A 24,580-nucleotide genomic window follows, 5' to 3' on the forward strand; every position below is an offset into this window, starting at 1 on the left:
ACAGTCTTCTTGAACAGAATCTTTCCTCTCAGCAGCAAGTCTACAACACAACCAAGATTCAGACTTTCATTTTCTCCATCTCTTCTTGAAAAGATCCTTTGCTCCAGAATCCATTTGACCAAAATGCAACCCCCGAAACACAAATGTTTGCAATGGATGGCAGATATGAAAGCACCAATCTGATTGGTTCCTGGTCAGCATTTTGAACAAAATGCACGTGAAACAATGATCTGGATTGGGCATTGCGATTTGAAGGTTGTGTGCAAACCATCGCCTTACAGAGCCTAATGGAGCGTTTTATCAAAATTTGTGATCTGACAGGGTTGTCAGATATGACAACTTTCCTTGATTTTGATTGGCTGAGAAGCACTGTTATTGTGGTAAATGATGGATAAAAAAAACAGACTTTGTCATATAAAACATCTGACAGTTCCTTTGTTGAAACACTCCCTTGGAGTTCAAAGCAAGCACTTGTTTCAAACACATTCAAATACAATTTAAGTGTAAATTGTTCCACAAAAAGGTGGAAGCTGGAACTAGTTGTGGCCAATCCAGTTGTGACCGGTCGAAATCTGTTGTGACTAGTTGACAACAATCGTGGCTTCCAATTCATCTGTTCATCATCTGTCCATGTGTCAGTCACCTCCTGCAGCCAACTTGGTGCTCGACTTAGAATCCTTCTTGGATTTCGTCACTTTCTTGGTTTTCTTGGGGAAGGCTATCCGCACCAGACAGAAAGCCGTAGGAAGACGGAACCCGCGGAAAGGGGGCTCAGTGATGTCATCGACCATTATCACGTATTCACCTGGAAGTAAAAAGATTCAATTAAGAGATTCTACGACTCGTATAAAACATTTTGTCCCATCTTCAGATATATTACATAAGCAATGGTTTGCATTAATGGTCTAACATGTGACCAAATGTGGCAATTCTGTCCATGTGAGAATGAACCGCATAATTATATACCCTCTGTCAGAAGCAGGAAAATCTTTTGAGCCTTTCCAGTAACAAACCCTGTTCACAGTAGAAAGAGTAAAGCTAGCGTTACATAAAAGCAAGCCCTGAAAATTTCAGGCAGAAATGTTGCTGTTTGAGAAATGACAATCATTGATTTCTAGCACTTTTTCTTGATACCAACCTTTGTAAAATATTCCCCACCCCCTCCCGTCAGTGCTAGGGTATTTATTACTATGGGCAAGGCATCCCAAAGGTGCCATCATTTCTTTCAACTGAATGACATAAAATTTGAGTATAAACACAGAATTAAACAAACCAGATCTCTCTAAGTCTCTCATTTATATTTTTTGTTCTGTATTTTTCTCTTTTCTTTTCATTTTCTTAAAAAAAACAAGGGGAACATTCATCTCTTGTCCTGTAGCACCATCCCTCCCCATTTGTTCCTGAAAGTAAACATTCAAGAAACTAACCTGGTCTTGCATATCTGAGGTCGCCATAGTACTTCTCTCTCTTTGCTTTGCTCAGCTTGAAGTCCTTGAGTTTATCGACAGAAAATTGATCTGATTTCACGTGAAGTTCATCTATGGGTATAAGATTAAACAAAAGCTTCAAAATGAGTGACATATATTGTAATAGTTGTTCAACTTTCACCCATGTGTATATCCAGTTTATCCACAAGTGAAATATTACTGTATTACAGTGTATTTTCAATCTTTTTCTCTTCAATCTGTCAATCTTTTTTTAATATTAATCTGTTATTCTCAGCAAGATGAAACTTTGAAGCATTAGAAGAGACAATGTGGAAATTTCTACTGATCTGTTAAATAGATAATTAAAACCAACTTTATGAATGTTTTCATCATAACTATAATCCCTGATTCCACAGCTGTGCGATCCAACGCCATGATTTGTTTGCCTTCCATCACGATTGTGAGAATTTTTTTAACTATTCCAAGTTTTTCGGTGATCAGTACGATTGCCAGTTCTGATATGATACGATCACTATGATTATAACACAATAAAGATCACTGCTTCAATGGTGGGGCGAATTATGAAATTGGGAACTAAGTATTACGATAAAGTTACAAGGGCAAATTGTTGGATATTACATATTCATAGTTATTACTGATCATATCCATACAAATTGTACATTTCAATCCACACAAGTATATTGTAATATTATTTGAACAGCAAACAGTTAGTGATTATCATTCATGATAATTAGAGTCAAATCAACAGCAAGTCTCTAGCACGAAGCAAGCATAAATTTCATTACCAATTATGACAAGTTTCCAGAATAAATGTTCCACAAGCAAATTACAAAATTTTTCATGCACAAAGGATAACAAAATCATGCAAAACAATAGTTTTAGTATATGACAAACTTATATAAGACAAGCTCTAAAAGTAAACTATTCAATCTTAATGACCCTGCTTTGTTGAGCAGGGAAATACAAAGAGAGGTTAAGAGAAGTCTAAAAAGTGGACTTGATATAAAAAGATTTATAAAAATAAAGAATAAAATGTACTAGTACAAAGAAAAAAATTATTAAGATAGTATGATACATGTAGTCATATGTGATTATATTGTAATGTGAATGATATTACTGAGAATCGTTGACAATATATGCATTGAGGATGTAGAATTTCACATCAAATACAAAGTATAAAACATCTTTCTGATACAACACTTTTAGACGAAAAAGTAAATAGCAGATAGATAAATATGGTAATATACAAGTATTATCATGAAATACATTTAACTATTAAAGTACTAGATTTATAGACCAATCCGACCCATGGCAGATCCAGGGGGGCACAGCTAGACCGTGCCCCCCCCCCCCTTTTTTTTGAAAGGCAAAATCAAAATTTGTAATGTAAATATGCCGTTAAAGAAATGTCCTTAATTTGGGGGTGAAAACCTTTTTTTTTGCTTGTTATACTTTCCTCAGGAAAATGTGCCCCCCCCTTGGAAAATCATGGATTCGCCCCTGAATCAAACCTTGCATTATGCAACTGGCCTTCACAGCCTTCAATGGCCATGGTGCATTCCAAAAAATATGTGATATTTTTGCTTTGTAGCAAACAGGGCTTTCACCATCAGATTGGTCTATACAGTGCGTATCAAAAAGAAACGGGACAGATTTGATAAATCTATATTTTTGTATCAAATTATGATGTCTATATTTTGGTGTTAATACATGTAGGTGGTCTGAAGTCTTATCTTTCAAATGCCAAAATTGGTTTCATTCATGCTTGAGCGAACACGGAATGTTTTTGTCTGAGGTTATAAAGGAGGCTTTCGCCAAATTGGCATAAAATGAGAAATACGATGATTGGACTTATTGCTAATCAGTAGATTTCCCTTTAAACTTTTCATTATCTTTGCCATTATTTTCAAATTATGCGGTCAAATATCATTTTCAAATCTATTTATTTACTTGAATTGTGCTGTTGTTGTTTCTTTTTAATATGTTCTCTTTTAGCTTTGAATATTCCGTCTTCAAGAAAAAACAATTTTTTATTAACCGAAGTATGGGAGAGCATGTATTTTTTTTCAAATCCTTTCATTGTGTGCTACAAAGGTTATGAAGCCTTTTGAACAATGCCATACAGATGGGTGGGGGCTCGAGGATGCTCCCCTCCCCCTCAATTAAAAAGATAATGACCAAGAAAAATAAAGTGGAAAGGAAATAAAAGGAAAGATAGAAAGTAAAATATGATATCATTTTCTGAATATTATGTCCAAAAAATTGTAATGAAAAACTGGGAATATTTGTTCCCTTCGCTCGCTTACAAAGTTCCAATACATTTCATCCTGATCTGCCATATCTAGCTCCTTCAAAATTGACTCAATACACCATTGCCATTGAAAGACATGAACCCCTTCCTGTTTGTGCTGTCAAGCATATAATTAAAATTGGTCAAAGGATCAAGAATCCCTTGAAAATAGGATTCATTTTTTTAAAGGTACCGTGATATAATTTGTTTCACATAAAAGGATTTGAATAATTACAAGTTTTCCCAATTAATAATGCAAATCTTCTTGCTTGGGTTGACAAAAAGTCTTCTTCTCTTACTTATGAAGGAAAATTCAAATGTAAAAGTCTAAATGAAAAAAAAATTATTCAAGTAAATAAATAAATTTGGAAATAAAATTTGAAAGCATAATTAGAAAATTATGGCACAGATAATGAAAAGGTTAAGAGGAAGGCTGCTCATTAGCAAGAAGTCTTATCATCATATTACTCATATTCTGCCATTCTGGCACAAGCCTCTTTTTGAACCCCTGGTTTAAACGTCCTGTGTTCAGTCAAGCATGAACAAAATTTATTTTTTTAAATTGCATTTCAAAGATAAGATTTCAGAGGATCTATTAACATCAAAATATAGATATCATGATTTGAAACAAAGTTTTTATAGACTTATTTTTATATGCACTGTAGTTAAAGAGGCATTAAATGCACTATAAGTAGGCTAATGTACATGTAGGATGAAACTGAATGTACTGATTGGTATACATTTCAAGATTCTAATTCCAAATATAATATATGACAATAGAAAATCCAAATAGTCAGACTTGTTCATAAAGATTTATTTCCACTATCACTGTGTTTTTTCCAGTGGCTTTGCAGCTGTGTAATCATAATCATTCAAAATAATTCTCAAATTATGATAGCATGCATGATACAAGTTTTGGATTGACAAAACAGACTTTTCGCTTTAACCATCTCAGATATGCCACAATTACGTCTTCCAAAAGGGGTTGTGGTCTCGTTCTGACTTTCCATGAGGGGCCCATTTCATAAAGGACTTGCAACTGTTGTAACTTTGCCATTATGGCAACTACCATGAAAATCTTGATTCTGATTGACTGCTGAGCCCTGTTAACATGGCAGTTGCCACTATGGCTAAGTTACAACAGTTGCAAGTCCTTTATGAAACGGGCACCAGAAATCACCAAAATTTCATGACATTACCAGTAAACAGAATGGACTGATATAATCAATTGAATGAACATATATATAAGTGACAAGTGAAGCATACTAGTTTGTAGTTACCTTCGTCAGCGTCGTCTAAGTCATTAATAAACTTGAGTGCATTGGATACAAGCACTACAATGATGGTGCAAACGTGCATTTAAAAAAAAGGTTAGTTTAGGTACAAGCAACATGGGTCAATATTCAATTCAATGAGTCCATTTGTATTTTACTCCTTAGACCATACAGGTGTAGCTAGAATCTGGGCAAATTGTGGAATTTAGTCAAGGCGTTGATTTAGTGCAATGTCCAAATTTCATGAAATTTCCCCGGCCAACTTCTATATATAATTCATTTGGTTCAGTGCATTGTCAAAATTTCAAAGCTTTCCCCTGGCCAACTTTTATTTAATTCATTTGGCAGGCCTTGAAAAGCATGACTTTATAAGCAGTGATAAAAAAATTAATACTTTTCATGCAAATATGTGTTGGGGTGCATGTTTTGGGATTGACCAAGTTACACCAATTGATTTTATCACTTGGTAATAATATAGGCTAGCTTGCCATTGGAACTTCACACAGCTATGCTAATTGCTTATAATAAAAACAAAGTGAAATACAAAGTTCCCGTATATATTGAATATGACCCCAAAACACAAAACATTATGGTTGCAATTACAAACATTTATATCAATCACATTCCAATTGTTAAATTATTATATTGTCAAGTATCAATCACATGCATTTCCACACAGCATTCGTTCAATGAGTTATCACAAAAATTAGTTCACCTCGCCACTTTACTTTTTTTTGTTATACAAGAAAGAAAATATAAAATATAAATTAATGAGATGCACAAGTCTATGTTGTCTTTACCCATTAAGCCCCATGCCAAAGATAGCTCAAGACAAGGGTCTATGGAAAAAGTGTATTCCCAAATGTGATCATATTTTACAAGTAAGAAAACAAATCCTAAACTATGGTATTGTAAATTCTAATGCCACTGGAGTTCTACAGATCATACATGAATGGCTTCGCAGCAAATCTAATGCGGGCTAGCATCAAGTGCCTCTGAAGTGTGTGACTTTTCACTGTATATCATCAATTATATTATATTATATATCATATTCTATGTCTAATTTTTTTTTCTCACATCGATTCTCATATAATGCATAGTGGGTATGTACCGCGGAGGGGACCCCCATTTTTACACTCAAATTTCCGTTCCAAGGCAAAGCATTTTTGTCTTATTGAAAAAAAAAGAACAAAGAAAGCCACTCCAAAGCATAGCCTTTTCTTCTTTTGGTGAAAAGCGGCTGCAGAGCACTGTCCGACCATCGCCTCTGCGCACCCGGCGGCCGTGCCGCAGGGCTAGCTGCATCATACACGCATACCGTTCCGTAGGGATGCATACGCACTCACACGCTGGCAAACCATTCCAAGGACCCCCGTTTTCACAAACTATGCACTTGTATAATTTATAGTTCCGAAGCCTGTTAAGAGGACCCTCCTTTTTACAATAAGCCTGCTCCAAGGCCCCCGTTTTTTTGTCTCGCCCGCGGCACACCCCCACCACTTTTTTGGTTGAGTGCCCCCCCCAGGATGCTACTAGACCCAGATGCTACCATTAAATACACATTGAATAAAATAATCATCATGCACAAGTTCAAACAGTGTAAAGTAAGAATCTCTCTTGTAGCCTTAAAGATGCTTCTGACAAATGGTGTATCAGATCAACGCAATGGTTCAAACAGGTATATGGCACTGAGTGCATGGAATATTTCATTTGAGTACCAATATACATGTTATAAATTACGAGTACTTGCTTGAACGTTCATATTCAATTAGACCTTAGGATTTTCACTGCTCTGCAATTAGCAGTCTCAAGAACTACAGTGGTTCATGCATAGCATAAACTCCCCGTAACACTCAGGAAACAGCAGCTAAGAAATTCATCAAACTGGAAATTGTGCGATAATAACGGAAAGTGGCTATTGAGTAAAGAGTTTCTCATTATGTTAGGATTGACAAAAAGGCAACATTACCTAGTCCTTGGGACATCTATAAATTTAACAATTAAAGTGCCATATTAGCAGTCAAATTAAACAAAATTGTGAATAAAATTTAAAAGTGAGAACAGATTATAAGTGGATGTGGATGCAATGTGCATAACAGTATCCCATACAAAATGGGCAATTAAAGTTCTGAAATAAACATTTGCACATTGCTTACCATAAAGTGAACGTATACAAAGCAGAAAATCAATTTGCCATTGAAAAAGTGAAAGCATTCATAAAAGAAATAAAAAAATCATGCATGAAATGTCTTGCTATTAACAACCCAAACTGCGACAAATATACAATTCAGTTGAATTATTTAGGTAAAATTTAAAGATTTTCTACTAAATTACTTCTCATTCTACAATAAGATAAGTACAGACTCAGCAAATAAAAATCATAATTGCAATTAAGATTTTAACAGAATTGCATTGGAAGCAATATATTTTTTGTAGTTCACGTTAAAATAAAAAATTCTGTACCTTGCCATTAATGTCTAAATTCACATCAAATATTTTGAATTTCTTCATAACAATGCAAGTAAATTAAATTAAAGATTTGAAAATTTTTAATAAATCCAGCATGAGAATTTTTTCTTTTTCAGAAGTCCATGTCCTTCAACTTGGCTAGCCTATTCTCTATCTTCTCTTTTTTCATAATCAATATCATACTTATAAGTGTTATTATGACTGTCACAACTTAACTGCTTCTTATTATATTTCCTACTATTTGATACCACTATTGTGCTCATACTATTCAAGCAACCGGGCCATCATAATCATCATCACTGTAACCGCCACCATCATCATCATCACTACTTCCAAAATCATTGCCATCATCATCATCATCATCATTTTCTTCATCATCATCATCACCATCACCGTCATCGTAATCATAACCGCCACCATCATCACCATCATCACTACTTCCATATTCATTGCCATCATCATCATCTTAATCAACATCATCATCAGTACTAGTAATATATTGGCAATATTCCTTCAACATCTAAATTTTCAGCAGCAATCAACGCTTCCACTCAAATTGCTCACTGCAAGTTATTTCTACCTATAATGATATTTTCTTTCCTTCCTTCACACCCACGTTGCCTTAAAACACATACAGCACCAATATTCAAAAGATGCAATATCTCCCATCCCCAATCTTTGGTTTCATTCCCAAACATTCAAGCCATATTTCTGCTTTTTTGCCTTGTTACATCAGAAATAATTTGCATCACTTTCTAAGCAGAAACACTTCTTTTTATTCCATTAATCTTCATTCATTCGTAATCCAAAAGCCCCGCTTTTCAAAACCGACTAACAAATTTACCTACTGTTTTGTTACTTTTTCTTTGACATCATCCATCAAGCAATTACAATGACCAACAAGTGTGAGTATGGGGGATCTAATTAACACCTATAGGACATTTAAGTAGTAACAGATGCTGTCTATCGCCCAGAGAAGAATCATTTTAACAAGGGACATATTCCATAATGCTATGTATATTTCTCCCAGCATCACCATCTCACTATCCCTGACACGACAATGCTTGCAGGAGGCAAAGGTCTGTGATTTGTTTCAATGGTTCAACGGAACAGTGTCAATTGGCTAAAACCCTTAAGATGCATTTATAACACATGCACTTCCATAGCTTTTTCACAGAGTGTAGTTTCAGCAAATTGTCATCTTAAAACATGTAGACTGCCCATGAAAGCGCCTTACAGATTCATTTTAAATTCCATTCTGCAAAACATTCATAATTTTACTGCACGTTGCTGGATTCGTTGGGGATTGTACTTCCCGCCACCTTTGGAAAAAGGAGAAGGATCAATTGTTCTTTGCAGGATCTACGGTCAGCATTATGTAATTTAAATGTTTAAAGGATGAAAAACTGTTTAAGAGACTGATATCACATCTCATTTTGCAAAACACGATTTTACTGCAAAGTATTGGTTTCTTTGGATTTTCTTCCCGCCACCTTAGGATAAAAGGGGGGAGGGAAGGATCACCACGTCCTCGCTGGGGTATAACATACAATGTTCCCTTAGGAAAGCACCTCATTCTTGACCAACACGTTCACTTTCATCACTTTCCATTTTTCTAATTTGGTGCCTAAAGAACACTGCAAATGTGCATGTGATGGACAACAAAACCTAGGCCTTTGCCCAAAGAAGAAGAAAACATGGTGCCGGAAGCCTACCTATACCAGGTGTTTGCGTCTTGCGGTCTACGCTAGGTGAAGGAGAAACAGCCGAGGGCAATTTGCCGCTCGGCGTGCCAGTGGCAGAGCGGCCATGGGCGCTAGGTGAAGGAGAGACTAAAGAATACTTGCCACTAGGCGTGGGAGAAGCTGAGAAAAAGTTCAAATGTCAAAGGGTGATGTCATTCACAAAACTACTAGATTGAAATGGAAAAGAACAACTTTGTGACTTTAAATTCACACACTGAAAAGAAGTTCATAGATTCGTTGAAAAATCCATCAAACTTCATTTAATTATTTAAAGAATACATCAAACAAGGCCAATTCTAACATGGCAACTTTAAAAATATCATGTGAACTATCTTCTTCTGAAAGAAATATGAAACAGTTTACAAAAGAAGAAAATAGATTGAAGTTTCAATTATGCTTGATAATCTTTCCAACACCCAAACCTACATCAATAATTGCAGGTATTTGAAAAGGAAATCCTAATATCAGAAAATGGATGAATATGTTTGGGAGACAACTTCAGACGAGAATATCTGTTGCTCTAGCTACAAGTAACTTGTAACAAGTAACAAATCAAATGTACTTCACACAAATTTATGATAACCTAATTTTTCATTCTACTTTATTTCTTCCTTCCTTTCTTCTTATTTGTTTAATTTACTTTTTTGAAAAGACAGCTTTGAAAAAAAAAGAGGGTGTTATCCTCTTTCAAATATACAAGTCTGGGTCCTGTTACACAAAATGTAAAGTTCGATCGTACAAGTGTTATTTTCAAATCATAATTAATTGCACATTGTGATCATTATAAGGCAAAGAACCTTGGAAATCAATCCTATGGTCAGTTCCCCCATGTCTGCGCGGTCTCCCAAGTCTGCGCACCCGCGTATCTGCGCCATTCTAGTAAAAAAAAGATCCGCAATGAGCACGAACTTTACACATGCAATACATAGACAGGTATTCATAAAAAATCCCGCCTCAAAATGGTGGAAAAATAATGAATTCAGGGCATTTCATGCAAAAGCCTCAAAATGTAGCCTTTGTCATCAAAATCCCGAAACGTGTGCAAAGTGAATGAGTGCGCAGACATGGGGTACCATTTTTGTTTCAATCTGAAAATGACAACCCGAGGTTTTTTCCAGGAAAATCATATATTTCTTTCAAATTTTTATGAGATATTTGGCACACTAACTCATTATGATGTAAGGAACATTATCAACTGAAAGATTTTGTGAAATAAAAAGAAATTCACTTTAAATCTTAACTCAAATCGTTAGGTGCGCAGACTTGGGGCCCACCATCATACAATTAATTACAATGGTTTGTGATACAGGACCCAGAAATGAAGAGATCAGGGAAGAATTCTCTCAAATAACTCGTCCGTGATTTTCATGCACTGAAATATTTTAATCTGATTGGTTGAGAGGATATTGTCAAAGAAAATCATGCTCAAGACTGCATAAAATGCTCTGCTTGTACACTGTAGATCGAAACTCAAAGTTGGCCAACCACCAAGTAAATGGTCAAGTGTTATTCATGCTCCTCTAAAAACCCCACATCAAAGATAAGAAAATAGACAAAGGTGAGAATAATCTATGTTAATCAGCCCATATACCAGAGAGTATCATAACCTCATCACACCATCAAGTTGAAAGAATAGCAGAATAAATCAGTGTTGAGAATTCTATGTTCAGTAGATCACAAATCAGGGCTCGTAACACAGAGATCAAAGCGTTCAATCATAGGATGATTTTAATGCTTGATTATATTGATTATTACTTGCAATCAAGCATAAAAATCAAATGTACAGTCAATTATGAACACATGTGCATGCAAAACATTACTCACCAATTGATAATGGGGAAGATTTTTATGACTGATTGCACTGATCATTTTTTATCAACTATTTGCTCTTTTTTGTTGGCCCCTCGTTCTCATAATTTTGTTTTCCATGTTGTTATAAGTTTTTTACTTACATGTATGTATATTTTGTTTTCATGTTTTTTATTAAGAATTCAAATAAATTGAACTGAATAAAGCATATGAATCAATAGTGCGATTGATTGCTTATCTCTGTATTAAGAGGTCCTTGGTTTGTTCTTGATGGTGTGACGAGGGCAATTAGTCAAGCCATAGTATGACTCAATAAACAGACTTCAGTTTGTTAGAAGACGTGCAAGAGTCTGCTACAGTCACACCAACGAAACCAATTCCAAACGGACCGATGGTATGTCATTACAAGTGACGTAATAGCTTTGATCTGTCTGGAGTCGATTTCGCAGGTATGACTGTGCCTTTTGATAAAGCTTTCAATGGTCACCTATACTCTTGTTGAGTTTGGCCCCGATCCTAAGCTGGTTCGCTAGACCGGCCGTTTTGGAGTTCTTGGCCTTCTTCTGGGCTTCTTCCTCAAGGGTGATGTCGAGGATGGAGAATGGTTGATAGCCAAATGGAGCGGGAGGCAGAACTACATCCTAAAGGTGTTAAGATACACTTGATCATTAGCACTGTGGAAGTGGTTGAAGGCTTCAAGAATTAGAACACTGTTGATGTCCGAACTCAGCAGAAGGCAGCCCAACATACTAAAGGTGTTAAAATACACTGGTTATTAGCACTGTAGGTGTTTAAGCATCAATGGTGGATGGTTGAATAGAACACTAAATCTTAAAGATATCAAAATACACTGATTATTAGAACTATTAGTGTAATCTACTAGTAGTCTGGATTTTCTTGAAAATAACATCATTATTTCAAAATGACTGATGGCCAAGTGGATAAGGAGGCTTTACATACTTCATGCTACAGGTGTTAGATACACTGGGTATTAGCACTGTCTATCTGTACCTCGGTTTCTAAGAATGGCCGGAGAATGGTTGACAGCGATCGATAGCAGAACAATTCAATACATCCTAAAAGTGTTAAAGATAAACTGCTCCTTTAGGATTGAAATATACTGCTTCTTGTTTCTTGGCTTCTAAAGAATACATGTCATTAATAAAGAATCGTCGATAATTTAATGGCGGAGAAGGCTTCGCTACTTCCTAAGGGCATAAAACAATGACAATAAGCACCAAGGGAGTGAACACAATCCTTGCCCTACAGGTGTAAAGAATGTGAATTAGAATACTTTAGTATAAGCAATGGAGGTGTAAAATATTGGAATACGGCAAAGTAGAGTCCTCATTTCACCATCATCACCAAGATTTGGAGAGAAGGCAGGAAATACAGGAGCTGGATGGTCCCTAAACTGCTTATGAGAGTCAAAGAAAATTCAGTAGTCAATAATCCCAAAATGCACAAGCATACATCTAGGGTTTCAGGTGTGATGGAATGAAAGAATTGCCTGATCCCGAAAGATGCAGTTGTTCTATGTATGTCCAGAGCTTTTCATGAGGCCTCATTTGGCAATTTTTTTTCATATGAGAACACAAGCTCAAGCACCTTAAAAAATAGGTTTTGCCGAGTCATAATTTTAACACCAGGTTTTATTCATTCCTTTTTTTTATATATTACTTGAATGATACATGTATGTTTAGGATTAATGCCTAATTAACAGGTCTAAGGTAATGTAATTATTTTAATGGAACTTTCATGTCTTGCCATTCACTGCTTAATATGATTCACCATTGTATTTATTACATTGTTAACTTAATATAGTAATGTACCTGTTTGCATAAAAGCATTTTTCAAAATGTAAAGCAAATTATTTATCTGAATGTATCAACTGCCATTGGCATGCATTTTCAAACTGCACAAATATACATTAAAAAATTAATATTCACATAATAACATGCAGATTATTTGCAACAGGGATTTTGTAGAGACTATGTTGTAAGCAGTGCTCACTCAAAGCATTTTCTACACTTTAATTGGCTTTTGACTTGAGACACAGAAAATACTTCAACAGTGAAAAAATGGAAAAGCAGACACTGACTTGAAAAGCAGACATGTGAATTATAATCTTCAAAGAATTACAACCTGTTCACAAATCTGACCTAGCAATGGTGAAACAGTGCTTTCTAGTTTATAACATTAGGCATATAAGCATTATTTCATGCAATGTAAAGATGATTATACTTGGATGAATGTCCTTGAAAATATATTGACTAAATCTATGATTACGAGTATTCACTGCAAATAGCAATTATATATGATAAAATAATACAAATCTCTCTATCTCACATCAATCATATATGTTCAAAAGCAGTAAACAAAATTTAAAAAATAGGCAATAAATCGAAAGTGGGTAGATAATTCTAAAATATAAAGAATGAAAAATCACTCAAATATCATATATCATAAATTATGAGTTTTCAACTGGAAGCATTGCGGTTCTCTTGAATGTACTACATTCTGGCAAGTTTGTTTGGAATAAAATCAAAATTCAACATGCACTAAAAAAGGTTACAATAATGCAAATCATTATGCATGAATAAAAAACATAAACAAAACAAGTTATTGGTAGAGAGAAAAGAAATTGAATAATTTGGATAAATTTTCAACTCAGTTTTTAAATGAAGAAAAAAATAGAGGATATAATTCCTTTAAAACAGACTATAGCTAGATTGCTCTATGTGTATACAGAGTAATATCTGTAGAACATAAAACTAAAAGATACCACGAATGAACACTAGACACATATGTAATTATGTATAAGATAAATTGTAATAAATAAGTGAATGTTGAAATCAAAGCAAACATGCAAATTCCGAACTGAACTGCTTTAGCAATGATGGAAGAACATGACAGGAAATTTGAAAACAAAAGGATGTGTGAACACAACTGCAGGAACTACGCTGCTATAAACGTTTCGAAGCTAAACTTGGAGAAAGGGCTTGATAAGAGGTGTCAGATCTACCTGTAGGAGTTTCCCTCTCCTTTTCAGATGCCGCCATCTTGTTAACAGATTTGCTCTTCTTTGGACCCTTGTCAAACTCGGCCAGAACAAATGGTAGATAGGATGGGGAGACACCAGGAAAATACAGGTCCTGATTGGTCAATTGTTTGTATGTGGTGTTGTCATGGTGATTGGGGTAAATGAGAATGTAATGAGCATGGGAGAGTGGATACAAAGAAGCATGTTTGATTTGAATCCAAATTAATACGGAATAAAATAAGCAAAAGAATAATCATTAACTCATATTTAGTCCAATACTCTTTGCAATAGTAATGATCCAATTAAAGAATTAATAGTTTTCTGAAACTCTATTTGAGTATGCTTTCTATATGAACCTGATGGATTGATATTGAATTCATTAATGTTTCCATCCTAAGCTGTTATGGCATACTCTACTGAACATTTAACTTTGTTTGAGCTTTGAGGTTTTTTCACCCCAGCATCAATATGCTTCCAAATATATCAGTATACAATACTATGGTTGTGAAACAACATATGCTCCAGATACTGTACTTTGTGTTGGGCGATTCAACAAATTTTTAGTTCAATATCTATGATAAAAATGTAATAAGATTCAATTGGTGACAAAACAGTTGAAATCATTGAAGTATATGGATCTTTCAAAATATTTTATCATGGGTTTTTAAAAAAAATCAAAATTCATGGCAGCGCAGCGGATGCCCTGTTGACTGGCCTCTATGCCCATCTTTTTACCCAATAGATTTGCCATGCCATTTTTTTATTTTCCCATTTGAGCTGTAATATAGAAATGTGCCTTATGAAAAAGCAGTTTACCCTAACAATATTGAAATTCAAGGCCTGAATAACAAGCATCAATATGCATCAACATTGAAGCACCAATATTTGAAAAGTTTAATGTTGACCTTACCAAGAATTCTGCTTTTCCTTTTTCCACTACTCTATGATCGACAGGGGGAGGGAGGGGTGACTCCGAGATCTCATCTCCTGTCATCTCGCTAGGGGCTATCGTTGTTTCAGCAGCTGGTGAAAAAGTACAGAATTGATATTATCTTATTATCAAATAAGGCAAATATGATCTCAATATCTTTGACAAGTCTTAATTGGTAATAGCCTACATTATATCAAGTTGTGTTGGTATATTTTTCCACAATTGGTAACAAAAAAGTAAAATTATGGTATCAACTCAGGTTGATGAAAATTTGATATAATATGCAAATTCACTTGTCAACTGAGGTAGCTCTAAATACCTCAGATTTCCTATACATACTTCTTATCTTAAAAAGAACATTACAAAATTATACCCATTGGTGTCAATCAGTTGCAATTAGGACAAAATGTCATTATCTCTAAGCTACTAGGACACTGTGTTCATGTAATAGTGGTATAAACTAAGCCTGAGTCGAATCGATTTTAAAATCGGTGTTCGATCGATGTCATCGAACACCGGTGCAGATTTTGCAAAATCGGTGCATCGAAAAAAAAAAAAAACGTCGGCCGGCCGATTCGTTTGGTTTACACAATCAATCATCAAAATATCTACTACTTACTTGATTTCTATTGCCCCCAAAATGAAACCGATTGAGTAATTATGATGCTATTCACCATTAATTTGAAGTTTATTTCGATCATAGTTCGAGTCTTACTCGTCTGCTCGTGCCGAGATAATTTATGCACGATGAATTCATGAATGGAAGTCATGGCCATCAATCGTGCATGCGCACTACTGTTCTTTAATCAAACCAGAAAATGGCCGGAAATTGACGCGATCAACGTAAAATAAATCTTGCTTTCATGAACAATATTAATATCATGACCATAGAACATTATTTAATCGTAATATTTAACAATAATTTGCATATGATAATCATTAATATGAATTTAGAGCTTGATGTGAAACGTTTGTATTTTGTTTCAATTTTCAATGGCGGGCATCTCATGACGATCGACTTGACTTCTTGAGTCGAGCTAGTGCACTTGTCTAAAAAAAATAATCATCACGTCAGGATTGATTCTCGAACATTGTCTACATGCAAAAACTCTGTTCAAGTTCGTAATATCACCATATAATAACATTTTACATGACAAAACAGAGAAAATTGCGTTTGATTTTTTTTCCCATCAATTTGAAGCTAGTTTGTGCCCAACTTTGGGCTCTGATTTCATGAATGGGAAAATATGTCATACGTCATCGAACACGCATGCGCATTGTGCTTATTTTCTCGGAGCTTGGAGGAGACGTCCAGAAATGGAATCATAGAAATAATCCCAGTATTAATTCTTCCATATGAACATAACATACTTTGCTGACATCGTCAATATTCTTAGTATGACCATAAAATCTTGTTAAATCGTAATAATTTAGATGAATTTAGGGCTCGATTCGAACCATTCGTATTTATTTTGATCGCATATGCTCAATTGCGCCTGAAAAACTGGATTGTCATCAGGATTAATTCTCGAACATCGTCATAACTCATATTCCACAATCTTTCCTCACAATCGTTATATCAGCATTGAATAGCAATTCAAATGCCATCCAGAGAAAATTACGTATTTATTCCCATAAATTTATTTGGAGCTCATTTTGGATCCAACTACACAATCTCAGGCAAGTTACAGCGCTCTCCGTTGATTGCACTTGTTTGCTGGCGCTGACGTCAAGCACGCCTGTCGTTTCGGGAGAGTGAGTGTACCGAGCTGCGGACGAGGCTGGTGAATGGACTGCGAATGCTAGTTGACCGAAAATCATTTGGATCGACTCTGCGTGATTCATGTCTTTATTATTGTTTCATTTTAAACTTATATGTTGTCATCTGCAAATATCATTGTTGAAGATATTTTGGGAAGAATTCTGCTTTGGTCCCCGGCATTTTTTTGTGTGTTTTGTGATCATGAAAAATACAAACGAACTTTGCTCTGTCATCTGCTTGTGCAACGCTCACCCGGCCAACGCCAGCGCAGACCATCAGTGCGTATAGTGCATCTATATGCAAAGCGCATCGCAACGACGCAAAAACAAGACTAAATTTTCCCCGCCTTCAATATTCGATGCATCGATTTTCGATCGAATTAGAGCTGTCGAACACCGGTTTTCAAAATAATCGATATGACTCAGGCTTAGTATAAACTGTTTTGCTCAATAACTTCACAATTTCATAAATATCAAGTCTAAATGGCACAAAAATTCCAGAAACTGTATGGTCTCAATACAAATTTATATAAAGCCAACAAACAACAAATCGTATAATTATTATATTTCACAATTCGTCACACGTACCACGACCCGCCCTCTCTGCGCACTTCGATACAAAAGTTAGTTTCGCAGAAAACGCATTTAAAGAAAAGCTGTTTTAAAACCAGCAATAAGTGCACCTTCAAGAAAAGCAAATTATTTGCCAGTGCCTTCGTTCGACAGTTTAGGTTCCAAAGTTTCATCCCGTATCTTTTTATTTTCTTGAAGTGAATTATTTACGCCACAGTGGGCATCGTAACAGAGAGGATGGTTCGTGGTGAAATCGCGAGGCGCGATAGCGCACTGTATCTATTCCACAAGGACGGTTCGTGGTGCGTGCGACGAATTGTTATGAATTAGTTATGCTGATATGTCAGCATAACTGAAGCTCTGCCCTAACTTTGTGGAAAGGCCCACGCACATAGTGTACAGCATGAAGATATGTATCAAAGTTATTTTAGATGATGCAAGGCATACAGTTGAGGCTTGTACTTCCAAGCCACGAGGCTGCTGGAGAAAGCCTTCTCCCATAGACTTTGTACATGTGATCTGTGCCTAGGCCAGTAAATTGTGGCCTGGCTCTGGTCTTAAAAGGAGCTGTGATCTATTTGATCAACCTCAACTGTATGGATATCCATCAATGTCATGATTTTCTTTTCATGAAATCTACACAATGTCTTCTTGTAAACAAAGAGGAACACTCAGTTGCCAAGACAAATGATGAATGTATGATATACATGATATCTAGAATTTTTTTAACAAACAAGCATAATAGATGTTGGCAGCGCTGGCTTTCCATAGTTGTGGTTGATCCGATCAATTGCATCCCTTTTGTGAGACAGAGCCCTGGCGGGTGTTTCATAAAGCTGATCGTAAGTTAAGAGCGACTTTAAGAATGACTGGTGATCCTTTCTTATGGTAAATGGTACACACCATTGGCGATGATTTAGCACGCAAGAAAGGATCACCAGTCGTTCTTAAAGTCGCTGTTAACTTACGAACAGCTTTATGAAACGGCCCCCAGGTCTACATCCCGGAATGATGCATACCTGTACTAGGCGGTATCTCAGTGCTTGGTGCAACCTCTGGTCCAAGCTCCGCCTCTCCTTCCCCGTCCTCTTCTAACGTTACACTGACATTATCTGCAGTCATGGCATCCGTTACCACAGTCAGCGCATCTGTGGCAGCAGTTGAAGGCTTTAAGACAGATTCTGATAACTTCTCTTTCAGATTGTCGTAGTCCGTGAGGGGGTAGGCTACAACCTCGTAACCACTTCAAGAAGGAGATAAAAAGAAAGAAATAGTTTAGGAGACCTTATCAATTTCATAAAATCATCAGGAGCATTATCATAGGTGGGGTTGGACAAAATTTGGGCTAATCATACCAAAGTGGCTTTTGGCATCCTTCTGGGTAACCACCACCTGGGTGGATACTGGAAAAGAGAGTAGATTAACACCTTGCCAAAAGATGCTAGACCAGAGAGGGATTTGGACACAGGACCCTCTGATTATAAGATGAGAGTCACAACTATTACACCCCCCCACCCGGAACTACAAAAGATGGAGTCTTACTATGGTGTTGGGATGGGTATTTCTTCCATCTCTTCTATGAGATCAAAGAGCGGCATTCCCTGGTTAGGGACGTAGTGCTTGAAACCTGCTGATACCCTCAGCCGACGGTTCTGCTCGCAGTCGACGACCTCGCCATCGGCCGTCCTGACCTCCACCTCAATGGTGAAAGGCTGGCCCTGCTGGAGCTCGATGATCTGTTCACCGAGGATCACGATCTCGGCTGCTTCTTCTGTAAGAGCACAAACAAAACATTTAAAGCAAATGCAAACCAGCAGCCTTATAGCACCATCTCAAATCCTCAACAAATCCAATCTGGTGAGGTTTTTAACCCATAATCCAACATTCTGAGCTGTGTAGTCTTGAAATACAGGCCCACTTGAATGATAGCACTCCAATTCACTACTCAAGCATTTACACTGCAATAGTTAAGTTACCATGCAGCTAAGGCCCCAATTCCACAGAATGGAGACCATTGAAAGACCACTGAAAGACTTAAAATTGGTGAGGTCTTACAGCAGTCTTCAAGATCACTGAAATTTGTCATCTCTGTGGAATGGCTCAGAAAACCCCTAAAAGAACTCTGAAAGACTGATGGATATTTCTTGTCTTACTGGTCTTAGACTAGTCCTTTAGAGATCTTTCAGTGGTCTTTCAGAGATCTTTTATGCAACAAGTAATCTTTCAGAATTCTTTCCATGGACTCTGCCTGGTCTTTCAATGGTCTTTCAATGATCTCTCATGAGTCTTACAGTGCTCTCCGCAAAAATCTTGAGAGACTGCCGAAAGATCATTGAAAGACTATGAAGACTTTTGAAAGTTCATCGAAAAACCTCTGAAAGACCACTGAAAGACCATTTTCCTGTAAGACCATTGTAAGATTGTTTTGAACTGTTTCAAACAGTTTTGGAGCCCATAAAGACCACAAAGGCCACTGAAAGATTGGTAAGGACACGTGTAAGACCTCAAAGACCATTGCAGGTTCATTGAGAGACCTCTGAAAGATCAACCAAAATTCATGGTCTTTCAAAGGTCTTTCAGCAGTCTTGTTCTCTGTGGAATGGGGGTTTAAACAAATACTTTTCCACTTAAAATATTTTAATTTCTCTACATGTACAAAAATAATATTATAGGCTATTTTATTCTCTGTATTATGAATAGATTTCTCAAAAGGTATGTTTTAAGACTAGCTATTTATAACACAATGTTGGTCATTTCGTTCCTCCTTCAAGAATTTTTCAAAAGTGGTATTAGATCTACGTCCTTCAGGAAAACTGCTAATGTCACACATCTGAGCATTGAAACCCTACACAAGAGTTTTTTTTTAAGTATTTTTATTCATTTTTATTTTTTGCCAGACATCTGCACACATGTTTGCGTTGCCAATAACTTACATGCAGATTTACTGGTTTTTTTTTGTTTTTTTTATATATCTTAACATATTCACAAGTTAATATACAAACACAACATGTATACAGAACTGCCAACATACCGGTATATGATATAACAAAAAAAAACTTATGCACTATAATAAACTGACAATGCACAAGAACACAAACATTTAAGAGTAAGTTGTGTAAATAGGAGAAGCACACTAACTGATAAAAAACATGTGTGGTACAGAAATACCAAAGAATCAGGACTGAGTCTGAGGCCTCGTAGTTTCAAATGAAAAAGACCATTTTTTAAAGTGAATACCCAATTTATTTCTTTTCTCTGCTATTTTATATTTTTACTGTTGATCCTCATTCCTTGAGTAGTGGATCTATTGCGTTCCTAAAAACTAGGTGTTCAGGGGTGTGAGTGGTCACAAATAAAAAGATCTGAAAAAAGCCGAGGAGTGGTGAAGAAGTCTGAAATAGAACATGCTCCCATTCTTTTTGTACAGAGGAAAGCAAAAAAAAAAAGCTGAAATTTAGCTAAAAAGAAAATCTGAAATCAGATAAAAATCTGAACTCTCACACCCCTGGGTGTTAGTCTTACGTGTGATATGGGAACCTAAAATGGACTTACTATTGAATGCAAGCCTGTAAGAGTAACTTACGTGCGGGTTTATCGTTAATCCACATTCCTTCATAGACCATCCCTGAACAGTGAATCATGGTCCCTTGGCCATTAAACATATCATTCCTCCATTGACCCTGTTAGAAATTCAAGAAATTAAAAACATTCATTTACAAACTGTGTCTGGGCCGATAAAACCTTGTACCTCAAAATTTGAACATTTTGAGGGAAGCTTAGAAAAAGCTGTATTTCACAACTATGTCAATGGTGATGAAAACATTCTTCTGATACCTGACAAGAACTCTGTCTAGGAAGAAGAAGGCTGCTACCCATGCTTTTATTCTAAAATCAAGCTTTACTCCGAGATGTCATAAATTTTTTTTTTTTTAGATACAAGGTTTACACAAAGTTTTAACAGTCCAGAGATGAAATGCTGATTTCTTTCAATTATTTTGCCACTTGGTCCACACCCACTCTGCCTACTTTCACTTTGGTCTAATCCCACACGGTCTCATCCTAGTTTTTTTACAGCCAGCTTGTCTAATAACCGGTTGGTCTAATTGCCATTTAGCCCATTCACCACTTTGTCTAATTCCCAGTTAAAGTACAAGTCCACCCCAACAAAAACTTGATTTAAAAAAAGAGAAAAATTCAACAAGCATAACAATAACAATTTCATCAAAATCGGATGTAAAATACGAAAGTTAAGACATTTCAAATTTTCGCTTCATGTCACAAAACAGTTAATATAAACGAGCTAGTTACATCCAAATGAGAGTCGATGATGTCACTCACTCACTATTTCTTTTGTATTTTATTATATGAAATATTTCAATTTCTCGTCATTGTCATGTGAAATGAAGTTTCATTCCTCCCTGAACACGTGGAATTCCATTGTTTTAACATTTTGTGCTTCAGGCAAGGAGGTCCTAATCGTCAAATTCGTAAAAATTGAAATATTGTATAATTCAAACAATAAAAAACAAAAGAAATAATGAGTGAGTGACATCATTAATTCTCTCATATGGATGTAACCGGCTCGTTCATATAACTATTTTGATGAAAATAAGCGAAACTTTGAAATGTCATAACTTTCTTATTTTACATCAGATTTTGATGAAATTTTCAGCATTGAGCTTGTCTGATTTTTCTCTATTGATTTAAATCAACACTTTGCTGAGGTGGACTTGACCTTTAAGCTATACCCATTTTGTCTAATATCCACTTGGGTCTAAAGCCCAGCACATATTATGCGATGCGATTGCACCAAGATCCGGTGGGTGTTTTATGAAAGTTGTCAGCACTGACTAAATTGTCAGTGCTGACAATTTCAGTGTAATCCTTGATTTTGATTGGCTGAAAAGCACTGGCTCTGATTGTTACTATGGTAACTGTCAGAGAAAAAAAATTGTCAGTGCTGAAAACTTTCATGAAATGGTCCCCAGACTGCAAAAAATCAGTGTGCCAACCTACAACGTGCTGCAGCTGCAACGGCTTTTTTGTAGCAAGATCGCAGATTAAATCTCAGACATTTGACACGTCAAATCTTTCTGCGAACTTGCTAATTTCAGCCAATCAGATTTGTCCTATACGAAGATGTCGTGGCCATTTTGCTGCAATGCTGCAGCGCAGACAAAATATGCACAAATGAAGAGATGGACTAAATAAGCACAAAAGAGGTGCCATGAGATGGAGTGCCCTGCAGAGCTGCTGCAATATGTGCACTGACCTGTCATGCGATTGCACTGATATGCGATCGGCAACTTTGTTCCAATCACATATTTATGTAAACACGGCCCACAGTGTGAGCTGGCCTTGACACCACTCAGTGTATTATAATTAGACAAACTGTTTGTGAAATAATTTGTGCATCGTAAGTAGGAGAAGTGGAAATTAGACCATTCTAGGCCCAATTGGGTACGAGAAAAGTTAATGGTTGAACCAAATAGGAATAACACCAAATTTATGGAAGACCCACCCAGAGGAGATAAACCACTGTGTGTACTTACATCGTATATTGTTCCATCATTGCATCGTAATTCCCCACTTCCCTGTCTTCTGTCCATTATCCAATCACCAACGTATTGATCTTTATTTCTGATATGACATAAATAAATGAAGAAAAATTCACGAAATCATACAAAATCAGTATTTTTTTTTTAAATAGACTGGTATATCATTACCTTCTCATTAGTGTATACTTCTTCTACTTAAAAATGGCAAAGATGAATGACACTTTTTAGTATTCCTGAAATAAGTTTATTTGGCTTTGGGTGGTCCTTTGAGTGGCTTTGTGCCTGTAACTCTCACTCCGTCCCCCCCCCCCAAAAAAAAGTGACTTTAAAGTTTTATTTTATAGCCTGCAACATGTAAGTAATACAATTCTAGAAAAATATTCATCTCTTCCATAGTCAATTTCTATTCATTACTTTACTTTTACCATTTGTATACACTTTGAGCATCTCTTGTAATGTACATGTATTGCTATAGAACCATAATCTAGATTAATAGAACATGAAGCACTTATTCCATACTTACACATATGTTTGCGACCCTTCACCATGCCTGATGTTGTTATGAAAAGACCCTTCATAGTGAGTTCCATCTGAAAGCTTTAATACACCATGACCTGAACAAATAGGGTAAACAAACAAAATTATGCTTAGCATACCAGAGAGAGACTAATTGATGAGGATAAATAATATGCCGGGTAATAATAACATAATCATTTCAAGCACAGCCCGTTGGGAGGACAGTTTTTGGAACTGAACTGGCTACCCAAGGTAAAATATAAAATATTATTAATATCATTACATGTCATTTTTACAGCAACATGTACTTGCATATCAACAAGAGGAACCACACAGATTTAATCTCTACTTAATATAAAGTTTTAATAATACCAATAATAATATAGGATTTGTATAGCACACGTATCCACCTCGCTAGATGCTCAAGGCACTCCTACATGTATATTACCCTGGCTAAGCTAGTCTACCAATTCTGGTGCGCACAGCTTTTTGAGGAATTACTTCCTGCCGGTACCCATTTACCTCACCTTTTAAAGTTTTCATAACTTTGTAAAATTTCAATGAAACTATCTTGACAACTGAAATTCTTAAAATGAACAAACAGAAGATGCTTTATACCTTGTCTCCTGTTGTGTTGCCACTCCCCTTCATAAGACCCACCGAGACCATAGTTCATGACCCCGTGGCCATGGAGCTCTCCATTGTAGAACTGGCCAGAATAGGTGTTCCGTGAGGTTGCCCATTTCCTGAAGCCGTGACCTTCGATTTCCCCATTGATGAACTCTCCTTCATAATAGCTACCGTCACTCATTAGAAGTTTCCCATGCCCTACAACAATGAGGACAGAGATTTGGTACCATTAAAAATCAGAGTACATTATTGGGTCATTGCAAAAAAAAACATGCGACAATTGCAACTCTATTTTCAGTTCCTAAATTAATCACATGTCTTGCAATTAATTTAAAATTTTTGATTAATTGCTTGTCTGCTTCTTGAAACAAGGAGCGTAATCTAATTTGCTAGTCAAAATTGATATATCACTTGTAAAATTGCAACAGAATATTTTCAATTGATTGCAAATATTTCCTTGCAACACCCCTGACCCAATCTCATCTTCTTTCTTGAACTGGGAAGTGTTTCATGAGGGATTTCTTCAATTAATT

The 24,580-nt window shown here is 36.1% G+C and overlaps 1 protein-coding gene across 6 annotated transcripts in view; it reads right to left on the reverse strand.

Annotated features, from left to right (window-relative positions):
* The window catches only part of LOC121427360 (MORN repeat-containing protein 1-like), a 30,337-nt gene continuing 5,757 nt past the window's right edge, over nucleotides 1–24,580 (reverse strand). Inside the window, exons 3-13 of one of the 6 annotated variants that reach the window (XM_041623714.1) lie at nucleotides 24,036–24,245; nucleotides 23,425–23,515; nucleotides 22,896–22,983; nucleotides 20,927–21,023; nucleotides 18,886–19,114; nucleotides 18,363–18,586; nucleotides 14,989–15,101; nucleotides 11,523–11,676; nucleotides 5,019–5,072; nucleotides 1,428–1,538; nucleotides 1–805 (exon numbers count right to left, since the gene is read on the reverse strand). In XM_041623714.1, the coding sequence (XP_041479648.1) occupies nucleotides 636–805; nucleotides 1,428–1,538; nucleotides 5,019–5,072; nucleotides 11,523–11,676; nucleotides 14,989–15,101; nucleotides 18,363–18,586; nucleotides 18,886–19,114; nucleotides 20,927–21,023; nucleotides 22,896–22,983; nucleotides 23,425–23,515; nucleotides 24,036–24,245 (1,541 nt within the window). In that variant the 3' untranslated portion in view covers nucleotides 1–635. Of the gene's footprint in view, nucleotides 806–1,427; nucleotides 1,539–5,018; nucleotides 5,073–9,196; nucleotides 9,347–11,522; nucleotides 11,677–14,060; nucleotides 14,191–14,988; nucleotides 15,102–18,362; nucleotides 18,587–18,885; nucleotides 19,115–20,926; nucleotides 21,024–22,895; nucleotides 22,984–23,424; nucleotides 23,516–24,035; nucleotides 24,246–24,580 lie in introns of all 6 variants that reach the window. The other 5 variants (XM_041623713.1, XM_041623711.1, XM_041623716.1 and 2 more) reach the window with 5 other exon arrangements.

Source organism: Lytechinus variegatus, chromosome 14 (assembly GCF_018143015.1).
Source record: "Lytechinus variegatus isolate NC3 chromosome 14, Lvar_3.0, whole genome shotgun sequence".
In the NCBI taxonomy this organism is placed as follows: domain Eukaryota; kingdom Metazoa; phylum Echinodermata; class Echinoidea; order Temnopleuroida; family Toxopneustidae; genus Lytechinus; species Lytechinus variegatus.